Here is a 17,556-nt window from a genome sequence, read left to right as displayed (position 1 = left end):
CTCACTGTGATGGCAAACAGCTCAGAAAAAAACAGCTCAGGCACTGGGTCAGGGACATGCTGGGATTTACTGAGGATTTTGTCACATGACCCTCACAGAAGGTCTTATCCCAGGCTCTCCTTGAAGTCACACTGTGGCTGCAAGAAAAACCACACAGTTATGTAGATGCTTCTGGGACCATGGAATCATGATGCCTTGCTTTCTTAGAGCTTCCCAGTTTCCCAAGTTCCACACATACCAATTAGAAGAGAAGAGCTCTTAAGTCAAAGGACCTAAATGGACCACAAGGACCATTGCTTGATTTTACTCTTCACGTACCACTGATTCATTTGGTGTTTTCTTTCTTTATGTATTTCTATTCCTAAGACAAAGCCTATGCCTGGCCACTAAGTAAACTGGGACCATTCACTGTGCTTTTGCCCACAGACAAGGGACTAAAAGGATTCAACGTAAGTATTTAAAATAAAGTGGGAAGCCCCTATTAAAAATTAAATCTACTGTGATAAGGATGGTGATGGGGGGGGGGGCAGTAAACTTTTAGTGAAATATAACACCCTTACAAAAAGTATACAGATTGTAAGTGCACAATTCAATGCAGTGTCACAGAGTGAATGTACTTATGTATCCAGCAAGACCATTACCAGCTCCCTAGAGGGCCCACCAATGCCTCCTTCCAATCACGACCCCTTCAAGGGTAATGACTGAAGGATCTTAAGGGTAGCCATTTGATAAATAGGATTTGCATAATGCAAAACTGCTTAATTCCTGCAAGAAGAATTAACCTAATATATTAACTATATTTGTTTCTTTAAAATCACCATAAGTGATGTGGTGCCTGGATGGCTCAGTCAATTAGGCATCTGACTCTTGATCTCAGCTCAGGTCTTGATCTTAGGGTCATGAGTTCGAGCCCCATGTTGGGCTCAATGCTGGGTGTGAAGCCTACTTTAAAAAAAAAGTCATAAATGATAAAAGTGGTAGAGGAAAGTAGGAGAGCACAGTAGTCTTCCCTGTGAGCCGCTGTTGTCTGAAGTGATATCAAGCTGTTGTCTGAAGTGATATCATGCGGTGGGAATAAAACTCACGGTGCCTGGTGGAGGCATCCTGTCGTGATGGTGTTAATGAAATTGTGACATTTGGTTGAATAGAGGTAATGGACATGTTGATGTGTACAAAGTGATTTCTCTTAATCCAAGATATTTTGTGATAATAATTTTTACTGCATTGAATAAAAACCCAGGAAGTTCCAGACCGCTTCACCCTAATATGTTACCACCGTTGGACAATCTGAGGTGAATCAACCATTAAATTTCAGAAATAGCCTCACATCTCTCCTATAGGGGGAGGAGAACTCACAAATATTGAACGTCTCTGTATGAGGTACTTTGCATGAGGTCTCTTGTTTACTATGTAGATTATTTAACACAGAGTTAATTAAAAGAATCTGTTGATTGGTTGCTGATGATGTATAATACTGACAAAATGTAGATTTGATCCAGTAGCTTTCAAAAATCCTAATTTTCCTGTTCAAAAGTTCCATGGATCTAGTCTGCACTTTCTTTTCACATAACTTCTTGTTTCATCCACATTTGTTCCCTGAGTTCAAGCTGATTCCTGGATGACTGCACCTTCCTCCCTCTTGGTGGTTTGAGAGGACACTAAGCACCGCCTCCCACTCTCTAGATTGTGCTCCCCGCCAAAGTCACCTGTGTCTGAAAGAGCCCAACCCCGAGTTATGGTGCCTTTGCATTGATGTCTTTGATTGACTAATGCATCCCTCACAACTTCATTTTGTCCTTCAAACACCAGTGGAAATCGAAAGAACTGGCTCTCTTTCCTCAGATCAAAGAGCTCTTGATGGATAAGGAGGCTGCTCAGTACTTCGTGAAACTCCACATAATTGCTGGGCAGATGAACACCCAACGTATGAGTAACACAGACACTTTCTACACCTTGACTGGAAAGTCAGGAGAAATCTTCAATGGCGATAACGTAAGGCTCTCTCTGATTTTCACTTCCAGAACAAAAATGTCCCCTGAGCCAGTGCCCACAGCCGACCCTATCTGTAGTTAGGCTCATGAAGGTTATGAAGAACTTCCTTCCTTATTCCTTGTTTGCCAAAGCACTTCCCTATGAGGGAAGAAGCAGAGAGCAACACTGGGAAGGATCTGGCAGGTGGGATCTGTTTTGGAAAGGGGGTTATAAATATTTTGCTCAGGTCTGAATTCATCTCCAATGGAATGTCATTCAGGTGCCAGCAAGAAGAAACTTTGCAGTAAACCTCTTTCCTGAAAGCACCAGCACAAAGCCAGATCCAAATCTCCCTTGCAAAAGGAAATGGATTGTTTGTTTTTGGTTGCTGGAGTTTATCCATCCTCAGCAAACCTAGCATTCCATCTCTCCTAATGTCATTAGTTCTGTTCCATTGTTTAAGTAAAACTACCTTCCTCCCCTCTCACAAATAACTCTTTCTGTGACTTCACTGAGCCAGAGGGGACATGATCAATAGACAAAATGTGATGTTTGGTTTATGGACTATATTGTTGCATTTCACCAAATATCAGTAGTTGTAAGATTATTGAGTACTCACTCCATACGAAGGACGGAGATGAACTTTTATTTATGTTACATAAGACTTGCAACAACTCAGTAAAGGTGATTTTAAAAGTGGGAAAACTGAGAGATCACAAGTGAGGACCAGAGCCAGGATTCAAATGCAGATCTCCTTGACTCCAAGATCTGAATCATTAACCAGTGTGTTGTACTGTGTGTGTGAGGATTAAAGAATGGATGGATGGATGGTTGAATGGATGGGTGGATGGATGGATGTATGAATGGATAGACGATGGATAGATATCAGACAGATGAATGAAAATGTAGCTTCTTTTCTCACAAGGATATTTTTTCACCATTCACTCATTCACTCACTCATTCAACATGTATTTATTGTCTATAGCTTTTAAGAGCCACATGAAAGGAAGAAGGACTTAGCTTCAGTCATTTATTTTGTGCCTTGTCCACACAACACACTAAAGTAGGTGATAAGTTTACAGTAAATTGAATCATTTTGCCCTTTCTGACCTTGCAGTCTATTTGGGGAGACTTATGATTCCATTCACATTTAGCAATCCCTGCTAGTCATCAGTGATTTCACACATTATCTCATTTGATCTTAATGAATGAAAGACCTGTGAAGTCAAGCAAGCAAATGACACCCCATTTTGGGTTAAGTGACTTACTGAAAATCATATAGCCAATAAATGACAGAACCCTAGGACTCAGTACTTCTAATCCAATACTTCTTCAAGGATACCACGTTAATTTTATTTTTCTTGGTAATTTAGGACAATCAACTAAAGCTTAAACTCTATGGAGGCAAAAATAATGTAAAAATTATACAGGGGGACATAGTTGCTTCCAATGGGCTCCTGCACATCCTTGACAGAGCCATGGACAAGATGGCACCCACATTTGAGAGCAACACTGAGGTGAGCATTTCAGGTAAAGTTAGGTCAACCCAAATCCATCTTTCTTTGTTCCCTGGAGAGTCATATCAAAGAAGAAAATGCATGTCAGCACTCTGTGCTTGTCCTTCTTCTTTACTAGGACCCTAACCATGGAGAAAAAGGGATAATTTCTGTTTGCAATAGAATTCTGCCAACAGAAAGAAAAACATGCATTGGGTGTTGCATTGGGTGTTGGAAAGATCTCAATTTTATTACCTCTTTTCTGGCCACATATGAAGATTCAGTCCAGTGACCCATTGTTATGAACAATTACCCTTTATGGAGCAGGGCAGTCCTCACTGTGATAAAAATGTATTTCTTTTGACTCATTTGATAATGCCCAAACATGTAGAACATGCAGATCTGAACCACTAATTCCATGATAATAGGAAACATTTCTATTTTGCATTGCAGTTGACCAGAATCTTTCCTATCCTGTCACAAACCTTTTAATGTTGGGGTGTCTGTATCCTAAACCACCTATTTCTTGTCATGATTTTTAGCAAACTATAATGACAATGCTACAACCAAGATACAGCAAGTTCAAATCTTTGTTAGAGGTATGTACTTTTCATGAATTTCTGGAAAATGGTCTTATGTCCAGTCTTTTGTATAATGAGCAAAGATGTTGTTTATAAATATTTGCTAAGGAATGACTTCAAGTATTTGTCAGAGATAGGTTGCAGATATAAAATTTCATTCCTCAAATGCAGGAAACCAATGTGGGACATGCCTTAGATGAAGATGGGACTGGTGGACCATACACCATTTTTGTGCCAAGTAACGAAGCATTAAACAATATGAAGGACGGCACTCTTGATTACCTCCTTTCTCCAGAGGTATGACACCCTACTTATTCTGATGACATCATGTCAGCCCATACAGACTTTTTCCAAACTAGGGATGTTCAACAAGTGACACATGAATCACCATCTATCCTCCTAGGCCCCACCAAGGCAGACATCATTAATCAATCAGTCCTCAGGAACTATGGATGTGGCTCCAGTCTCCTAGGCAGAGTTCCAATTAGCCAGCCAGACTGAGCACAGGAAATGAAATCTATTTGCAGCTCCAGGTCTAAATAATTGGTTTGATTTTTCCTGGCTCTTCTAATATTTCTCAGTAGAAAAATCAATATTTTAAGTTCCCTACAATTTCTAAAACCACCTAGTGAATGAACTCTAAACTAGGCAATTCTAGGCCAGGTCTAGGCTAAATTTAAAAGGAATAAATGTCAGTTAAGAGTCTGACTCTTGATCTCAGTTCAGGTCTTAATCTCAGGGTCATGAGTTCAAGCCCACGTTGGGCTCCATGCTAGACACGGAGCGTTCTTTTTTTTTTAAAAAAAGAAAGAGGAATAAATGTTATTTTTAGATGTCCCAGGCATTCCTTTCTATTGCTTTCATCTTTCTTCATAATAACCCTCTCCTTAAATACCATAAAGTCCTTCAGTTCTTTCACATTCTCTCTAGAAAAGAGATTTTTTTACTCCTTCACACAAGAGTATAAGTGACTGAAACCATATAATGTTTCCTGTCCCAGAAATAACGGGCTTAAACCAAAGGGAAGAGCACCTAATTATGGACTTTTGTTCATTAGAATGTCAAATGATGGAATTATAGGAAGGACCGCAAGCTTTCCTTCAGCACCCTGAAATCAAGCCACCATCTTGGCAATGAGGCAGGACTATCCATGACTTCAGGTGGATTGGTTCATTATACAGAATGGAGGGTCCAAATCTTGTAGGGTAGTGATTTCTAAACTTCAGTATACTTAGGAATCACCCTTAGAGTTTGTTAAGTAGGCAGCTTCACAATCCATACACCAAGCATTTTAAATCAAAATGACACTTCATGAGATCTCGAAATAGACATTTGGAGAAGAACCAACTTTCTAACCCAGGCCTGAATTTTAGAGCCCTGAATTCTTTTGCATGCATGGTTTCGAGAAGCACGTGGATACACACCTTTCTAGAATACTTTTAGGTATCTACAAGGATATCTTGCCTTCAGAAAACTTTGAGTTAAAAAATATGGGTCAAAAAATATATGTAATGTCTTACACTGCAAGTAAATATTCACCATATTAAAGGATTTGCTACAGGTTTCTACTTAAAATGTAGATTTCCCAGCGTCTTCAGGATAGGATGTTATTTTAAAAATACAGTTCATGTACAAGCTTTCTGAGACCTAGCTATTACAGAAAGATGGTTATAGCTCTCTTTGGCACTCACCCTAATACTTAATTTTAAAGCTAAAAAGTAATGTGGCTCCCCTGGGAAATTATTAAAATCCTGAGATTATATGTCTTTGTTGAGTACATAGCTTCTAATTTGATACCAGTTTTTTAAAATAATATTAAAGAAGTTCTCAGACACCTAACCAGCAACGCTTAAAATTAAAACAAAACCTTTTAATTAGAATGGAAAAATATCAACCTCCCTGCTTTCCTGTCAAGCACTTTTCTTCATAACTCCTTCTAGCTGTGGCTGGAGCTGGCTGGCTTGCTTGGGCTCTCAAGAGTGAATTGTATACCTCTTCCCAGCTTCGTTCAGTGAAGATCGCCTTGTAACTCGAACTCAGCCTATGGTGGGAATATTTTTTTCCTTTCCTCCTTAAACTTTATATATTTTTTTATTATGTTATGTTAGTCACCATACAGCTCATTATTAATTTTTGATGTAGTGTTCCATGATTCATTGTTTGTATATAACACACATGGCAAAATTGGCCAACTCTGTAGATCTGGGCTTCTTTGTTTCCCCACAGATTGATTTACCAGCACACCACTGCTCCTGACTCTCTGTCTCTTTGCTCTCAGACACAGTATCTTTCTACCTGCAGAGAATATAAACACTTCAAGTCTCTTCATTCCTAGTCAAAACTGTTCTCCACTTTAATTTCTAAGCGAGGAATAGAATGATCATTTCTACTTTTCTTTCAGCCCCAGAACCTGTTTGGTTAAAACTTCTCAACCTATAGGAAGGTCCTTCTCTCCAAAAATTTTAATAGCATCCTTCGGCTTTATTTCAGGGAAGAATCTCAGCTGGAGACAGAAAAGTCCCCAGCGGCTATGCCCAGGAGATGGAAAATAAACTGATTTCATTAGAGGAATGGCTTCTAATTCCGATTTTAGAGTCCATGTTTCCTTTCCAGTGTATGTTTCTGCTCCTCCCTGAAGCAAAACTTCAGTCTGGTAACCATCCTATCCACACAGAGGCCACAGCTACTGAGGACCAGCCCCAGTTTATGACTTCCTGGCTGAACTAGGAGAAATGCAAGCACAGGGAACCAGGGAGACTGCCCCTTGTCAACTCGCAAATACCTTGCAAGTAACATGAGACAAAGGGAGGTGAAACTGCAGAGTTTGGGGTCATTGTTACTAAATTGTTACTAAATTGTTAACAATTTAGTAGAAAAACTCTCTTTCTGCCCTGGCATTGAAGGGCTGGGTTTTTGTTATTTTTACTCAAAACAGCAGGGAGGAAGCATTCGAATGTCTTCATAAGGGAAAGGATGCATTAACTACACGGAAAGGCTCTGCTACAAACAGCAGCACCTGGACCATGCATCCTGTCGATTTGAGCCACAATGGACTCAATTCTAACTGAGCGATGGGCCTCACGGCTCCCAGCCAGAAAGGCGACAGGCACACACACAATGGCAGGAATGATACCAATCAATTCCCTTGTTGCTTTCATTCTCCTGCTTCTTGTAAAAAAAAAAAAAGGATCCAACACCAATTAATTCTTGGGCTTTTAGAAGTGAACAATCCAGTTGATAACGTCCTCCCTACACAATCAGAGGGATGGAAGGGGTCCGCACCACTCTCTTTATTTTGCAGACAAAACCGAGCTAGAGGAGCTACGTGGCTTGCTCAAGGTTACAGCAGCGCAATCAGGATTAGAACTCAGGACCGCAAGATCCAGCTCAGTGCTCTTCCCGGGACCCCTTTCCCCCTTTTAAATTACTGGCACAAACGTTGATGCTGGGCCCACTGCGTGGCCTGGTGATTCTGATTAATAAGCCAGACAGACCCAGCCCCTGCCTTCCAGGAGTTTGCAATCCAGTTTGGGCTGACATTTCCCAGGGGCCCCCACTTTCGCTCACCCCTTCCACCACTAAGCATCCAAATTTGGAATCGCATTACTTCTGCCTGCAAGTCCTCACTTGTGGGTACCAGAAAGCCGTTGCAAGGAGAAGGTAAGACCCAGAGTCTGAGTCTGAAGTCACACAGTAACAGAGCCAAGGCTACAGAAACGTTGCTGCCAGGGCTGCTACCTGGGGTTCAACGCCAACATTTTTTTTAAAGACTTTATTTATTTATTTGACAGACAGAGATCACAAGTAGACAGAGAGGCAGGCAGAGAGAGAGGAAGGGAAGCAGGCTCCCTGCTGAGCAGAGAGCCCGATGAGAGGCTCGATCCCAGGACCCTGAGATCATGACCTGAGCTGAAGGCAGAGGCTTTAACCCACTGAGCCACCTAGGCGCCCCTCAACTCCGACATTTCTATGGGTAACCCTGACCTCCACATACTACCTTTGGCTTCTCGATAGGGTGGCCATACAAGGTATCATCCACACCAGGTTACTTGAGAGTGAGTGGGGCTGGCAACATGTGAGGCGTACAGCAGAGTTGTACCAGAAGAGCCAGGATAGGGGATCACTCTATTACAGGAAACTCCCGTGGCCTCAGGACCTAGAACAAGTGTAGAGGGGAGTCTGGGCACATGGGACTCAGATTCAGCAGGGCTCTCTTTCAACCTGGGACTCCTCACTGTTCGCACATGTCCCCAGAACGTTAGCTTCTGAGAGGTGACTATGATCTGGATTTGTGGATCGTCTTCGTGTCCAAGCCAGAGTGGCCACGGCTGTGCCACTTATGAAGCAGAACTCAAGGGTTATGTAGCTTGTAACTCCCAGGTCTGTAATCTCCCAGCGAGATTGCAGATCCCCATGGCTGCTGGTCCCCAGAGAGCCGTTCCCTGTGCTCCTCACCTCTGTTCGCTCTCCCCAGCGCACCCTACGGGGATTGCTTACTCCAATGATAGTCCCAAGACTCTTTTTACCCCACCGCTCCAATGTTTCTGAAGCATGAGGAATAGTGGAAAGGGTTTTGAAGGACAGATGAGCGTGGACCATGGTGGCTCAGAAGGAGGGAGTGTCCTGCCCAGACAGTCCTAAGAAGGATTGTGTATTCCCGAATAACCAGCACGTGGCCTGACAAGCAGACGTCTATTTATGGAGAAAATGAAACAGAATCATCAACTGAGGCTGTCTTAGACATTCCAGAATGTAGCTTTAGCCATTCAGAGAGGTAATGGAACAGAGTGACTGAGAACTTCTTAGTCTTATTATCCTAAGTTAGCTTTGTGACCTCTGTCATGTCTTTAAAAGTCCGTGTTATCACATGTAAAATGAGTCAACAGCAGTCCCTCCCTCGCAAGGCTTTTAAGAAAATTAAGTAAAATGTGCCTATAATGCTTTCAGAACAGGTCCTCCCACAAGGGAGGAATTTGGTGAATGTCAGCCCTTTGGAGATGGGGTTTTTCTCATCCTGCACTTCCCAGTGAAGAGATTATGGGACATTGACTTTCCTTGATTATACATCCGAAGTCATTGGGCAAAATTCCCACAAAAGGGGGAAAGTTGTATTTTCTGCAATGACTAAAGAAGTATTTTAATTCTGTTGCAGGGATCTCGGAAGCTTCTGGAACTTGTCAGATACCACATTGTCCCATTTACTCAGGTTGGCTCCACTTTCCTGCCCTATTTTTTCCTGCTTTCCACATATCTGACCTTGACTTAAATTCCATTATTACAGTGCTGGAAAACACGTAGCAGTTGTTCATTATCTGTAGCTCTAGGCATGCCTTTAGCAATGCATAATGAGCCCATTATCAAAGAAACCCTCAAAGCCACAAAACTGATGACACTATTTACTTCCTAGAACTCCAGGCTATTTTTTCCAGTGAAAACTTTACAAAAACAGGGCTCTATGCATTGCTCAAAATGTGCTGTTCTCTTCTCTTTACAGCTTGAAGTGGCTACTCTCATTGTGACCCCACACATTAGGACCCTGGCCAACCAGATCATACAGTTCAACACCACCAGCAACGTAGGTGAAAAAATTCAACTGCTGCTGTCATGACTCACATGCATTTTTGCTCTGCTTATGATTGTTCACCAGGTTATCCTACCACTACCCTAACTCCCAAGCTTATGATCTTGATTACTTCACTCATTTGTTATTTCTTGTATTTCATGATTTCATTTACTTGCTGAACAACTGCAGATGTGAGACTCTGAACTAGATGTCCAGGATAAAGCAATGAAGAAGACAGACTTATGTTCTAGCAAGGAAAACCAACTTTGGGCAGCTAATTAATGACCAGCTCATTATTTAATTACAATTATAATAAGTGCCATTATAATTATAATGAGAGCTTACAGTAAGAGGAGGCTGGGTGTCTAGAGCTCCTCAGTGAAGAAGCAATGCTTCAGTCAGGCTTCAAAGAAAGAGTACAGGGAACTTGGGCAGAGACGAGCAGAGAAGAGTTCCAGATAGAAGGGAGAACCATGTGCAAAGGCCCTGTGGCAGGAGAGAACATGCCTTATTTAAGAAACTCAGCGAAGGCAGCATTATTCAGCTAACTCTCTGGGCTAATATCACCAAAAGTTCTGACAGCATGCAGATTATATCTCCTGTTGATTCATCGCTGGTGGTGATGATGATGAAGATGCATTTTTTCTGTATCTATTGAGGGCCCACTATGTGCCAGACACTATTCTGGGCCTTAAGTGTAGACCAATGAGCAAATAGAGAGAAGTCCCTGGTTGCATGGAAATTTCAATCTAGTAAATAGGAAGATAAACAATAAACAAATTAAATAAGTAAAACATAGAATATATTAGAAGGTAGAAAGTGCTAAGGCAAACAAACAAAGAAGGGGGACATAAAGTAAGCATGGGGCTGACATTTTAGGTAAAGTGCCAGCAAATCCTCATGGAGGATAAAACATCTGAGCAAAGACTTAAAGGAAATGAAGATACAAGCAAGCTGTGTGAGTGTCTGGGAGAAAGAGCATTCCAGAGAAAGGAAGCAGAGAAAGGCACGAAGAAGGGAGCATTTGTCTGACCTTGTTGAGGAGCAGCAAGGTCATTACGGCTGGAACAGAGGGGATGAAGGAAGAGAGGTAGGAGAGATCAAGGTAGTGGGAGGGAGAAGGAGAAATGGGGTCAGGTCACACGTGGCCTAAGAATTCTTACTTTAAATGAGATGAAGAGCCATATGGGATTTCGAGCAGTGGAGTAACACGATCAGACATCTATTCAGGGAGGCTAGTTAGAAGCTGACTGCAATAACCCAGAGCAGAATGATGGTGACTCAGACCAGGATGGTAGCAGGGCTGTGGGAAGAGGTGGTTGTATTCTAAAGGCATTTCAAAGGAAGCCCCAAGAGAATCTGCTGATGGATTAGAGGAAGAATTCTCCTGAGCTTCTGACTGGGGCCACAGGAAGTATGGAGTTGCCTTTAATACCACAGGTGGAGCAGTTCTCGGGGGGAAGTGGAGGTCAGAATTCTTTGCCAACCTGTTCAATTTCTGCTCACACCCCCACAACATAAGTGGGGATTTGTCTGGATTTTTTACTGATATATATCCCCAGAGCTAAAGCAGAGCGTGATACAGGGTCCATAAATGTATCTGGAATGAACAGAGCCCTGCTTCACCAACAGAGAGGTAAAACGGTTAACCCGAGGACTCTTAGCAAATATATCATAGGGCTGGAATGGTTACCCCCTTCCCGCCTTGCAAGGACCATGTCTGCAGAGACATCCTTGCCTGGTGTCAGTCAGGAATTCATTTAAGATCCATCTTTCCCGGGATGTCTGGGTGCCTCAGTTGGTTAAGCATCTGCCTTCCTTCCTGGTCATGATCTTGGGGTCCTGGGATCGAGTCCCTCATCAGGCTCCCTGCTCAGCGAGGAGCTTGCTTTCCCCTTCTTCCAGTCTCCCTGCTTGTGCGCTCTCTCTCTCTCTCTCTCTCTGTCTCTTTCTCTCTGTCAAATAAATAAATAAATAAAATCTTTAAAATATATATATCCATCTTTCCCAGGCACCTGGGTGGCTCAGTCAGTTAAGCATCTGCCTTTGGCTCAAGTCAGATCCCAAGGTCCTGGGATTGAACCCTGCATAAGTTCCCTGCTTGGTGGAGAGCCTGCTTCTCCCTCTCCCTCTGCTGCTCCCCCTGCTTGTGTTTGCTGTCTCTCTCTTTCTCTCAAATAAATAAATAAAATCTCTAAAAAGAAAAATCCATCTTTCCCTGGGGCACCTGTTTGGCTCAGTCAGTTAAGCAACCGACTCCTGGTTTTGGCTCAGGCCATAATCTCAGGGTCTGGAGATCAAGGCCCAGGTGCTCCCCACGGAGCACGAAGCCTACTTGGGATTCTCTCTCTCCCTCTGCCCCCCCACACCCACTTGCTCACCATCTCCCCCTCTCTCTAAAATAAATAAATCAACATTTTTTTTTTAAAAAAAGACCCATCTTTTCCTGTCAGCCAGGTCCCTCTCATAGCAACCCTCTGAGAGGTCACCAGCACCCAGCTCTGCCTGGGGACAGCTGGTGTCCTGCAGGACAGAACGAAATATGTTACTGCTTCTTTCCAGGGACAGATTCTGGCAAATGATGTGGCCATTGAAGAGACAGAGGTCATTGCCAAAAACGGCCGAATCTACACCCTGACCGGCGTCCTCATTCCTCCCTCCATTGTGCCAATTCTGCCCCACCGATGTGATGAAAGCAAGAGAGAGATGAAATTGGTAAGGAAACTAGGAAAATAAATAAAGAGGAGCTCCCGAACAGCCCCACAGGGCAGACAGCATCTTTCCCTCTCACACTTTTGAGGAAGCTGACAAGGAGAACCTCACCCCAGGAGCCTCATTCCACATGGGTTTCTGTCCCCACAAAGAGGTGGGCCTGAGGTCCCAGTTCATAAACTGTGAACCGAGGCTTCTTGTGGGAATGTTCCACCATGACCAACGCCTCCCAGCTCTAGTGGCTCTTTAGAGCTGCCAGAACAAATAACCACAAACAAAGAAGCTTAGAGCAACAGAAATGTATTCTCTCGCTGTTCTGGAGGCCAGAGGTCTGAAATCAAGGTATTAGCAGGGCCGCGCTCCCTCGGAAGGCTCTGGGAAGGGCGATCCTTCCTCGTCTCTTCCAGCTTCTGATGCCTCCCGGCAATCCTTGGCGTTCCTCAGCTTGTAGCTGAGTTATTCCAACCTCTGCCTCTGTGTTTACGTGACTTTCTCCCCTATGCGGGTCACTGTGTGTGTACCCCTCCCTTCTGTTGTGACACCAGTCATTAGATTCAGAACTCGCCCCCCAATCTAGTATGACCTCATCTTAACTAATTACATTTGCAAACACTTAATCAAGAGAACACAAATTTGGTGAGGAACACTATTCAGCCGGCTACACCGGAAGTAGGATCAGTCCCTGCCTGTGTCACCTGGGACCACCTTGCTCCAAGCCCATAGCTTTACTCCAAGAAATGTAAAAAAGAATTTCTTCTCAGATGAGTGCTCTGGGCCTCGCCAATCAACCATCTTTCTGTATTTCTTTTCAAATACCAAATTTTGTTTGCCTGTGAGCTTGTGTACCCTCTAGTGACCTTTCCCATTTCCATGGCAACCAACTTGGGTGAGCTGATTTTATTCAGAGCACCCCAAATCTCAACACTGCTGTACATAGGATCTGTCAGTTCCCATGGAAACCATACCCCTGAAGTTGCCACAATAATAGGTCTGGGTCTTTCTTTTCAGAACACTGCAATAATACTTCAGTGATTGTTCTCAAAATATCCTTGGAACATGGGCATTGAATGAGGAATAATGGCCTCATGTTATAGGTTTTATTTACTGATCCCTCTTCTTATCATGAAGGCTGGAAATAGCTGTTTGGTCACCTGGTAGAGGATTGTGGCTGGTTCCCCTGCTATGTTTTAGGATATTGTACAGGAACCCATCCTCCATGCCAGTCATATACCAACTGGGGGATCTGATTCCATTCTGAGCATCCCTTTTTAAGAGAGGCGGAAACTCAGTCACTTTCCTAGCCAGTTCCTGGCAGTGACTGATGTTTGGTTCATTCTTTGAGAAAAAAAAAAAAAAGTTTTGGCAGGTACATCGCCTGGCTTGGGCCAGGGTGAAGATGAGAACAGGCCTGATAAGAAGAGTCTCATCTTCTATCCCAAAAGGTGAAAGATTTTGGAAAATAGGGCCTCTGCCGAAAAGATTCAATAAAAGTCTAATTATTGACTTTAGAGCTTCCGCATCCCAAGCAGCTGCAATTCAAGTTCAAGGAAAGAAGTCTATGCAGGGATAAGGGCATCCCCAACTGCCTGCCTTCTTGCAACGTTGCTCTGTTCCAGGTTGCTTAAAAGCTTGTTCTCCAAATTCCCAAAGGAAAGAATCTAGATGTGGGTTTGAGCCACAACCCAAAGGATCTTGGTTTAATAGAGAAAAGAGCTTCCCAATACCCCATATCTTAGGATAGAGTCTTCTTTTACTATTTTCTCTGGGTTTAAAGTCAGATCTATCTGCTCTACATGATTTAGGATGGTTTTGATTAGATCTGTTAAGAGTCCAAAGCTGTGATGCCTGGGTGGCTCAGTCGGTTAAACATCTGCCTTTGGCTCAGGTTATGATCTCAGGGTCCTGGGATTGAGCTCTGCATTGGGCTCCCTGCTCAGCCAGGAGTCTGTTTCTCCCTCTCCTCCTCCCCACCATTTGTAGTCTCTCTTGCTCTGTCTCACTCTCCCAAATAAATAAACAAATACATAAAATCTTTTTTTAAAAACTGCAAATGCATTCTCTGCAAAGTGTTTGGGGCTAGCACAGCGTAGGAGCAGCTGGCACTGTCTAGGAGTCTCAGTTTTCACCAGCCTGAGCCCATAGCTGGTTTTAGTCTTGTATGTTTGGATTTTAGAGGTTTAATTACTAATTCTCTGTACTAGTTAGGGTCCCTGCAGGAAACAGAAGTTACCCCAGTGGTTCAAATGAAGAGACTTCAATGAAGACACTACTAGAGGGTAGTGGACAGGGCTAAGGAGAAAAACCAGTTATCCTGGAGCATCAAGGAGAAGCAATGGCAGGAAACCATTACCGCCCTGGGAGGTGAGGAGGGGAGGGCTAGGAGGTACCTGAACCCAGTGAGAGTTGGAAGAATGGAGGAAGGTGACATCAAGCAGGAGCTATAGTGAAGGTGCCCAAGCAGAGAGGTAGGGAAGAAATACCTCAGTCTTGCCCTCCTCCTACCCACTGGTATGCTGCTGGCATCTTGCACTGGCCAAGACCATTAAGACGCTAGGCAGGGGAGGCAAGAGAACATTCTTTCAGGTCTACCTGCTGGAGCACAGAGCCCAAGGAGAAGATCAGAAAATCAATTTGGAGAGATTTGGAGGCACTCATCCCTCTCTTCTTCCTGAATTCAAGTGAAGCAAGAAGCCCAGGGAGACTGAAAGGCAGAGATTCAATGCTCAGCTTCGCTGCTGCTAAGCTAATTGGAGAACAAGGCTATCATGTGTGACCAGTGCTAACGCTTCATCTCTGGCACAGGTGGACAACTGCAATGCTTCCTCAGGGACAGGTGCCTCTACATGGCAGAGAGTCAATCAGAAACCTCAGGCCAGTGGACAGTCGATCTGACCTGGAAAGAGGGAGAGGAGAAGGCTGCTCTGAGCGAGATCAGTTCCAGCTCCCAAACCCTCTGGCACAGGCACTGACTTCCCTCCTTCTCTCTGGGGAGGGCCAATAGGGAGTAGAGAGGGAGGCCAGGAGTGGTCCCCTGGAGGAAGGAAGCATGAGGCCAGGTAGGGTGGTCCCCTGCTCCCTCTTACAGGGATGCCTATACTGATCCTTGTCTTTCCTTCCAGGGCACCTGTGTGAGTTGCTCTCTGGTGTATTGGAGCAAATGTCCTGCTAATTCTGAGCCCACGGTGAGTGTGACAGCTTCAAGAAACCACACATCACCCAAGCAACCCTACTGGTGTTGCTTCTCATTCTTTCTACCTTTCTTCTTAAAAGATATAAATTCCAACTGGGGTAACATCAGGTTGGGTCTCAGCCTAACAAACGGGGGAGGGCAGAAAGCCCACTGTATGGGGGAGGGTAGACAGAGCTGCATTTGTATCCTTGCTCATTAACACTGGGTGCCTTGTTTAACCTTTTTAAACTAAGGTTTTTTTGGTCTGTAAGTAACACTAATAACAAGGGAATTAGCGGAGATAAAAACCCAAGTACAATACCTAAATCAAGTGGCTACTCAGTAAAGGTTCATTCCTTCTCTACTTCCCCCTCTTAAGTCTGTGTAGGGGAGTCAAAGCTTTGCCTTTACCATCTTGAGGTATCTGGCTGGGCCTGAGAATTAGACAGATTAATAAGAGAAAAATTCACAGATTTTATGTGTACACGGGAGTGCCCATAAGAAAGCAAAGACCCAAAGAAATGGCAAAACCCAAATGTTTATGTGGATGTGGTAGATTAAGTAAAGGGAGGAAATTGTGGGAAAGTCACTGAAATGTACAGGAAGGCTAGAGGAAATTTGGAGTTATTTTAACAAGGTCCATTTGTGCAGCTTTTTCCTTGCATCGGCTTCTTCTTTTTTTATTTATTTATTTTTTCAGCGTAACAGTATTTATTGTTTTTGCCCAACACCCAGTGCTCCATGCAATACGTGTCCTCCCTATTACCCACCACCTGGTTCCCCAACCTCCCCCCTCCCCGCCCCTTCAAAACCCTCAGGTTGATTTTCAGAGTCCATAGTCTCTCATGGTTCACCTCCCCTTCCAATTTCCCTCAACTTCCTTCTCCTCTCCATCTCCCCTTGTCCTCCATGTTATTTGTTATGCTCCACAAATAAGTGAAACCATATGATAATTGACTCTCTCTGCGTGACTTATTTCACTCAGCATAATCTCTTCCAGTCCCATCCATGTTGCTACAAAAGTTGGGTATTCATCCTTTCTGATGGAGGCATAATACTCCATCGTGTATATGGACCACATCTTCCTTATCCATTCATCCGTTGAAGGGCATCTTGGTTCTTTCCACAGTTTGGTGACCATGGCCATTGCTGCTATAAACATTGGGGTACAGATGGCCCCTCTTTTCACTACATCTGTATCTTTGGGGTAAATACCCAATAACGCAATTGCAGGGTCATAGGGAAGCTCTATTTTTAATTTCTTGAGGAATCTCCACACTGTTCTCCAAAGCGGCTGCACCAACTTGCATTCCCACCAACAGTGGAAGAGGGTTCCCCTTTCCCCACATCCTCTCCAATACATGTCGTTTCCTGTCTTGCTAATTTTGGCCATTCTAACTGGTGTCAGGTGGTCTCTCCATGTGGTTTTAATTTGAATCTCCCTGATGGCTAGTGATGATGAACATTTTTTCATGTGTCTGATAGCCATTTGTATGTCTTCATTGGAAAAGAGTCTGTTCATATCTTCTGCCCATTTTTTGATATGATTATCTGTTTTGTGTGTGTTGAATTTGAGGAGTTCTTTATAGATCCTTGCATCGGCTTTGTCTCTGGTGACAAGAGGTCTCTTTTGTCCTGGTACAAGGAGGACATCTTCCACAGGGGAGCTTTATCTCCTGTTCTCTGAAAGGAAAGGGGGGGAATCAGAGTGTCCCTTTTCTATCTGCTGTTTTTCAAGTATGCCTTGAGCTCAAAATGATCCTTATGCTAAAGTGGCCAATTTGTGGCTGGCATAGTCTCCCACACGTTACTCCTGTTTGCTCTTCCCAAACACTTTTTCAGATAGAAATACAAGGACTATCAAGAGAATGACATTAGGACCATCAAGCCCTTTTCAAGTTTGACTGAAATCTGCATATGTCTATTGAGAGCTGGTTCGCAGGGCATAAAGATGAATGAGATGTAGTTTTGTTTTGTTGTTTTTTGTGTTGAGAAGCTGTAGTCTAACAAGGAAAACCAGATCATTCCACAATAATCCAGAATTCATATGCCAAATGCTCTACT

General features: G+C 43.5%; 1 protein-coding gene across 1 annotated transcript in view; it reads left to right on the top strand.

Moving 5' to 3' along the window:
- Positions 1–17,556, top strand: part of STAB2 (stabilin 2) — a 164,718-nt gene that overhangs the window by 55,837 nt on the left and 91,325 nt on the right. Inside the window, exons 11-19 of the mRNA XM_046013404.1 lie at positions 367–449; positions 1,843–1,992; positions 3,345–3,488; positions 4,010–4,066; positions 4,220–4,345; positions 9,201–9,254; positions 9,543–9,623; positions 12,174–12,326; positions 15,443–15,505. Of these exons, the coding sequence (XP_045869360.1) occupies positions 367–449; positions 1,843–1,992; positions 3,345–3,488; positions 4,010–4,066; positions 4,220–4,345; positions 9,201–9,254; positions 9,543–9,623; positions 12,174–12,326; positions 15,443–15,505 (911 nt within the window). The remainder of the gene's footprint in view (positions 1–366; positions 450–1,842; positions 1,993–3,344; positions 3,489–4,009; positions 4,067–4,219; positions 4,346–9,200; positions 9,255–9,542; positions 9,624–12,173; positions 12,327–15,442; positions 15,506–17,556) is intronic.

Source organism: Meles meles, chromosome 7 (genome assembly GCF_922984935.1).
Source record: "Meles meles chromosome 7, mMelMel3.1 paternal haplotype, whole genome shotgun sequence".
NCBI lineage: Eukaryota > Metazoa > Chordata > Mammalia > Carnivora > Mustelidae > Meles > Meles meles.
The sequence above is the reverse complement of the archived record's forward strand: the minus strand, read 5'-3'. Positions and strand labels throughout refer to the sequence as shown.